The 6,768-nt window shown below is 41.7% G+C and overlaps 1 protein-coding gene across 1 annotated transcript; it reads right to left on the reverse strand.

The window, feature by feature from the left end:
• Positions 1–2,739: 2,739 nt before the first annotated feature.
• Positions 2,740–5,221, reverse strand: LOC141141540 (uncharacterized). The gene is made up of 2 exons (XM_073629139.1): positions 4,917–5,221; positions 2,740–4,634 (listed from the first exon to the last, which is right to left on the reverse strand). The coding sequence occupies exons 1-2, from the start codon at positions 5,193–5,195 to the stop codon at positions 4,023–4,025; spliced, it is 891 nt and encodes a 296-aa protein (XP_073485240.1). The 5' UTR covers positions 5,196–5,221; the 3' UTR covers positions 2,740–4,022.
• Positions 5,222–6,768: the final 1,547 nt, after the last annotated feature.

Below are 6,768 nucleotides of genomic sequence, written 5' to 3' on the forward strand. Positions count from 1 at the left end.
GTCATGGTTGGGACTGTGCTGCCCCTAATAGAGAGCCATTTAGGGAGATTGATGCTTGAAAAATCACTTTCCCCTTCCCTCCTGTGCACCAATTACCAGGAGCCTCTCATTGGGGCCCTTCACTGGCCCTGGACCCTCAGGCAGTGCCAGAGTGCCCGAGTGGTCAGTCTGTCCTTGGTTCTGCCTATTCAACAATGCTGTCCCAGAGGTCATTGGAAATAAAATGGGCCACATCCAAGTGAAAACATTATTGGGTATGAAAAAGGCAATTTTATCGTTGCTCCCTTGGTCTCTGGTACTTGCCAACTTGAAGAACATCTTGTCTTAAATCATGCTAGTTGCAAATTGGACACTAAATACAATGTAGGACTTACAGTATTAAAAAGTTTTAGACTTGGTACAGCTACCTTACTGCTGAACTTACATTTGCACAGCTTAAGGATGGTATTATGATTTCTAAATATACATCTTGGTGCAATATAGCTAAACCTCAAGGCACCCTCAGAAAATGATATGTACTTTAACCACTAGCTGCCTGCCCACTGTCATATGACGGTGGGACGAGGCAGCTCTCGTTCTGGGCGGACGTCATATGACGCAATCTCCCTCCTGAGCCACTAGGGGGCGTGCACGCACTGCATCACTGGGGACCTAATGCGTGGGCCTGGCAGCCGCGATGTCCGCTGGGCACCTGCCATTGCCCAGCAACCGAGCAGGACCATGGATCTGTGTATGCAAACACACAGATCCACGTCCTGTCAGAGGAGAAGAGACCGATGGTGTGTCCCTTGTACATAGGGACACCGATCGGTCACCTCCCCCAGTCAGTCCCCTCCCCCCCACAGGAATCACCTCCCTAGGACACACATTAACCCCTCGATCTCCCTCTAGTGTTAACCCCTTCCCTGCAAGTCACACACAGTAATCAATGCATTTTTTATAGCACGGATCGCTGTATAAATGTGAATGGTCCCAAAAATGTGTCAAAAATGTCCGATATGTCCGCTGCAATATCGCAGTCACAATAAAAATCACAGATCGCCGCCATGACTAGTAAAAAAAAAAATAATAATAAAAATGCTATAAATCTATCCCTATTTTGTAGACGCTATAACTTTTTGCGCAAACCAATCAATATACGCTTATTGCGATTTTTTTAAACCAAAAATATGTAGAAGAATATATATCGGCCTAAACTGAGGGAAAATTTTAATCTGAGGGAAAAAAAAACGCAGAGGTGATCAAATACCACCAAAAGAAAGCTCTATTTGTGGGGAAAAAATTATAAAAATTTCATTAGGGTGCAGTGTAGCATGACCGCGCAATTGTTATTCAAAGTGCGACAGCGCAGAAAGCTGAAAAATGGCTTGGGCAGGAAGGGGGTGAAACTGCCCTGTATTGAGGTGGTTAATTGTAGTAACTGTGTTATGTCATTGGGATACACTCCCTAATGTCCTATTAGGAACATACTGTATTTACCTCGCCTTTGTCACGCATGTGAAATTTAATGCAGATCCTTGAGCTGTCATTCTGCCCCAGTTCATATTAACCTTAGTTATGTATAAAGCTGTTACCCCTTTAGCTTGTTCTTATATTTGTTGTTTGACTTGAAAATTATTGTGAAAACTTGGTTTGTTTTGTAGTTCCTTGATTCATAGTATTGAGACCTTTCTACAATATCATGACTATTTCAAATGGCCATGATGTAGTATATGTAAATGTAAGTATATATACCATATGTTCTGTATTACTGCTTAACAAAATAAAAATGTATAGTATATGCTAAAAAAAATAAGCATTTATTTCAGGGATTGCTATTTGGAGGTTTTCATTTATTTGGGGTAAATGTTTTTTTAATATGTTGATAGGGCATTTATTTTAGGTTAAACTGTTTTATTTTGCAGCTGGGCTTCCCCCAAAAGATGGGCTTCTGTTTCAGGGGGTATTATTTGGCACTTTTCATTTTTAGTGGTATATTGGATTTTATTGTATGTTGATAGGAACTTTTTTTAGATCATTTTTTTTATTTTTTTATTTTTTTATTTTTGCTGAAAGGCTTCTATTTACCATTGGCATGTTTTTTGTGGATGGTATTTAGTTTTTTTATTTATTTATTTATTTTTAGCTTTTATTTTGATGTTGATAAGGCGTGGTTTTCTTGAGGTGTGCGATTGCAACATTCACTTGTTGCAGACCATCTGTCCCCCAATCTGTTTTTGTTAACAGCATGCTGCATATTTATTTGATAGAAAAAACACAAGTACAGTGTGCACCTAATCTATCAAATTATATCGGCCACATTTACATCAACCCCCTATCCCATAGTAAACATGAATGTCAGGCACACACTGGTCAGTTCTGTTATTTCTGATTAACATTGTCCTACTACTGGTCAGTTTTACACTGCTGCATCCTCTGCATAATCTTAATGCTTTCAGTAAATCCCCTGCTTGTGCTCTTTGTTGCAAATAAATTTGGGCGCAGCTTTTCTAATTAAAATTGTCATGCTGATGGCCAATTTTACTGCTGTGTCATCTGCAATCCTTTAATTTTTAATGAGTGTAATAAAAATTGGCCAGTAGCAGTACAGTTTTGTATCAACAAGAAGTGGAGCAGGCCTATTACCACATGATGGAAATATAGGTTTCACTGTTAAAATTACCTGAAGGAAACACTTGTACTATTTTGTAACACTATGCAAAGCTTTCAGGCATCCCCCTATAAGCCCTAAAAAATGAGAATGACAAATTTACTAAGGGGATCCACCCCCGCCAATCTCTCATAGACTTCAGGTAGACTGGACTCTAAGTTCAGGTTTACCTCATTTCAAATAAGTCCAATACAGGAAGATTCACTCATACATAATGGGGCGTACACACGGTCGGACTTTTCGTCTACAAAAGTCCAACGTACGCCGACGGACTAAAGCTGGCTGGTAATCCAATCGTGTGTGGGCTTCTTCGGACTTTCAGCGGACTTTTTCAGCCTCAAATCCGACGGACTTTAGATTTGAAACATGCTTCAAATCTTTACGTCGTAACTACGACGGACCCCGAAATCCGCTCGTCTGTATGCTAGTCCGACGGACAAAAAAACGACGCATGCTCATAAGCAAAAACTAAACGGAAGCACTCGGTCTAGTAAAACTAGTGTTTGTATTGTAGGTAGCACATTCCTCACGCTGCAAAATCTGTGATCGTTGAATGCAGCGCATTTAATGTCTTCTTTACGAATGCAATAAAGAACGAAGATATTTTGCTGTTCATATTCAAACAGAGTTCTCCCAAACAGATTTCTGGATTCTTTTTCTCTTTGATCTCATGAATGACATGGTATGCTTTTTCAAAACAATGTTTCCATACTAATAATACTTTTTAAACTTTTTTTTTTTTTGGTGGAGTCATCTTTTCTTGTAATTTTTATCCAGATATTTATTTTATGATTGTTGTGGAACTTTTTTTCTGTTTATCTATAAATTGTTTTGTAAAGTTACCACAGGGAACCCATTTTTATATATATTTTTTTAATTTTTTTTAATGTTTGTAAAGTTACCACAAAGAACCCTTTATAATTTTTGTTTTTATAGTGATTTGTTATTTTTTTTATATAAAGTTAACCCAAAGAACCGTTTTTGGTTATGTATCTTTTTTTTTTTAAATACTTACCACTCGAACATTATTAACATTATTTTAATCTATTTTTGGTGTGTTTTTGCAAAATCAATGAGATTGTTGTCCCTTGTTAATTTAAAACATTGTGTCTAAAATCTATGATTTAAAATAAAAAACCTAAACTCAAAAAAGATCCATTTATTTATGGTCTAAATAAAATAAAGAGGAAGTCAACGCTGGAAAAAGTATGTGTACAAGAAAATGGGGATCTTGAGGAGTCCATATAAGAGGGAGCACAATCTGGTCCAAGAATCCCAGAGATCAACAGCACCAGCAGATGATATAGATGTCCCCAGACTGTGGTACTACAACAGCCTGCGTCTTCTGTCAGACCAGACTGAACCCAAGTCATCACTTTCTTCTCTTCCCTGCAGCCTTTCCTCCACGCTGCCCTGCAGCCTTCCCTGCAGCCTTCCCTGTAGCCTTCTTTCGAGGCTGTGGCTCTGGTGTTTCAGTTGTGGCAGGAGGAGGAGGAGGAGGAGGGGGGGCTGCCTCATGTAGTTGGGTGTTTCGTGTTAGCGTGCCCTGCAGCCCCTTCTGGATTGTTTCCCCAAATAGTCGCTCACAAATGAGGCGCTGCTCCCAATCCATTTGAAGAAGCCTGCTGGCTAAGTAGCAGCCATAGGACTCTTCCGCTTCGGGGGGGCTCTTTAAAAAACGGGTGGCCTCTTGCATGAGGCGCAGGGATGCCTCCTGTGTGACCGTCCCCTTCCTGGCCCTTTTTTTGGGAAGGTGGAGGGGAGGCACTTGGGATTCGGTCAGGCTCCTACTGGGCCCAGCCACCTCACTTGGCCCAGCCACCTCACTTGGCCCAGCCACCTCACTGGGAGCAGCCACCTCCTGCCTGACACTGGGCCCAGCCTCCTCCAGGATGATGGTGAATCCGGCCTCCTCCAGGCTGTCCATGGGCCCGGTCTCCTCCTGCCTGCCACTTTCCCCACATTCCTCCTGGATGGACTCATCCTGTGTATAAAAAAAGGACAATAGTTTTAGTATATTTTTTTGGGTTCATCAATGACACACAGTTTGCTTCTCTTGACTAGCAAATTCAATGTGAATACATCTCTTTAATAAAAGAGTCTAATCAGACACCCTAATTATTTCAAGCAGGTGCCAAAAATATTTAGCCACTACTGTCAATTTATATGTATACACAATTTTGAGGGCAAAATTATTTTAGACAATTATAACATCCAGTTAACATCATTAATATTAGTACAGTAAATATTTGTTAAAATAATTTACCTGACTCCAGATGGTCATATCCGGTTCATCCAGGATGGAAGACCCAGCTTGCTCCTCATCAGCCTCTGCTGGGGTGGAGGGAAGGGTGGAGGGAAGGGTTGAAAGTGATGCCCTGGCTTCAGTCTGGTCATCAAGAAAACGGAGTTGATTGTAGTACCACAGCCTGGGTACATAAACATCATCTGCTGATGCTCCTGATCTCATTGATTCCTGGATCTTCTTATGTTCCCTCTTATACATGTTCCTCAAGACCCCAATTTTCTTGAGCAATGTCTCCATTGTTGCTTCCGGGATGGTCGCCTGGACAAAGGACAGAAGTCTCTCCAGCGTTGACTTCCTCACATGCTTTGCATAATACTGTGGGTGTTTCACCTCCCACAAATTCCTCATCTCTCTATATTTAGAAATAAAAGCAGTAAGGAACTCTGGATCCTTAAATAGGGGATTCATAATGTCTGTATAAAAGATAAAGTCACAAGACAAAAAACATTTTTATTGGGTTTCTGCTAAACCCTCATCATCTTATCCCTATGTAGGCCTCATCAATCTGTCAAGCCATATAGGCCGCTTGCTACAAAGTCTTGACCAAAAGTATAAATTTTAAATTACCTTCGTTTAGTAGCGTCCCGGTCCACTATCACCTACGCACAGAACGTACGTACGACACAATACGTAACAGTGCTTTATACACTGCACATGCGTAATACTACGCCTATTTGGCCCGCCCCTGACGTTCTTTTTGTTTACGCATATAACCCGCCCTTGACTCTACGCACAGAACGTACGTACGACACGTGCACAAGGCCCCTCTTTATACACTACGCATGTGTGAAACTTCGCCTGCGTCGCCCGCCCCTGACGTTCGATTTTAACTCATGTTCTCCGCCCCTTAATTCTACGCACAGAACGTACGTACGACACGTGCACAAGGCCCCTCTTTATACACTACGCATGTGTGAAACTCCGCCTGCGTCGCCCGCCCCTGACGTTCGATTTTAACTCATGTTCTCCGCCCTTTAATTCTACGCACAGAACGTACGTACGACACGTGCGCAAGGCCCCTCTTTATACACTACGCATGTGTGAAACTCCGCCTGCGTCGCCCGCCCCTGACGTTCGATTTTAACTCATGTTCTCCGCCCCTTAATTCTACGCACAGAACGTACGTACGACGCGTGCGCAAGGCCCCTCTTTATACACTACGCATGTGTGAAACTCCGCCTGCGTCGCCCGCCCCTGACGTTCGATTTTAACTCATGTTCTCCGCCCATTTTTAGTTACGGCGCATAGTGGGGTGAATAATGGCGGAGACACATGACATGTTTACTACCTCAGGTAGCGAAAAAAGCCCGGAGGCCGGAACGTCAAGATCTGTGAGGCCTAGATTTAAGGCCTCCAATATGTCCTTTGAAGAGATGGTGGAGATGGTGGCCATTCTTCAAAAAAAGGACTATGATGGGAAGTATGGGCCGTACGCCCCGCCAAATTTGCGCAAGGCCAAAATAATGGCGAAGGTGGTGGACACTTTACAGGCTTATTTTGGGGTACAGCGCTCCAAGGATCAAATTAGAAAAAGATGGTCTGACCTGAAACTCAGGGAGCCGGATCAGTTCAGACGGATCCGTAAAGTGCTGCAAAAAAGTAAGTACCTGTGTTTTCATCTTGTGTTGATTACCTCGTATACCGCTCCATGTGCTTTTCATTCCTATCATTCCTATACGATTGTTTGCATCGTTTGAAACGATCTTTTAATAAACATCGTTACATATCTATATATAATATATACATATATATCTCTCTCTCTATATATATACACATATATATATATATATATATATATATATATATATAC

Source organism: Aquarana catesbeiana, linkage group LG04 (assembly GCF_042186555.1).
Source record: "Aquarana catesbeiana isolate 2022-GZ linkage group LG04, ASM4218655v1, whole genome shotgun sequence".
Taxonomy (NCBI): domain Eukaryota; kingdom Metazoa; phylum Chordata; class Amphibia; order Anura; family Ranidae; genus Aquarana; species Aquarana catesbeiana.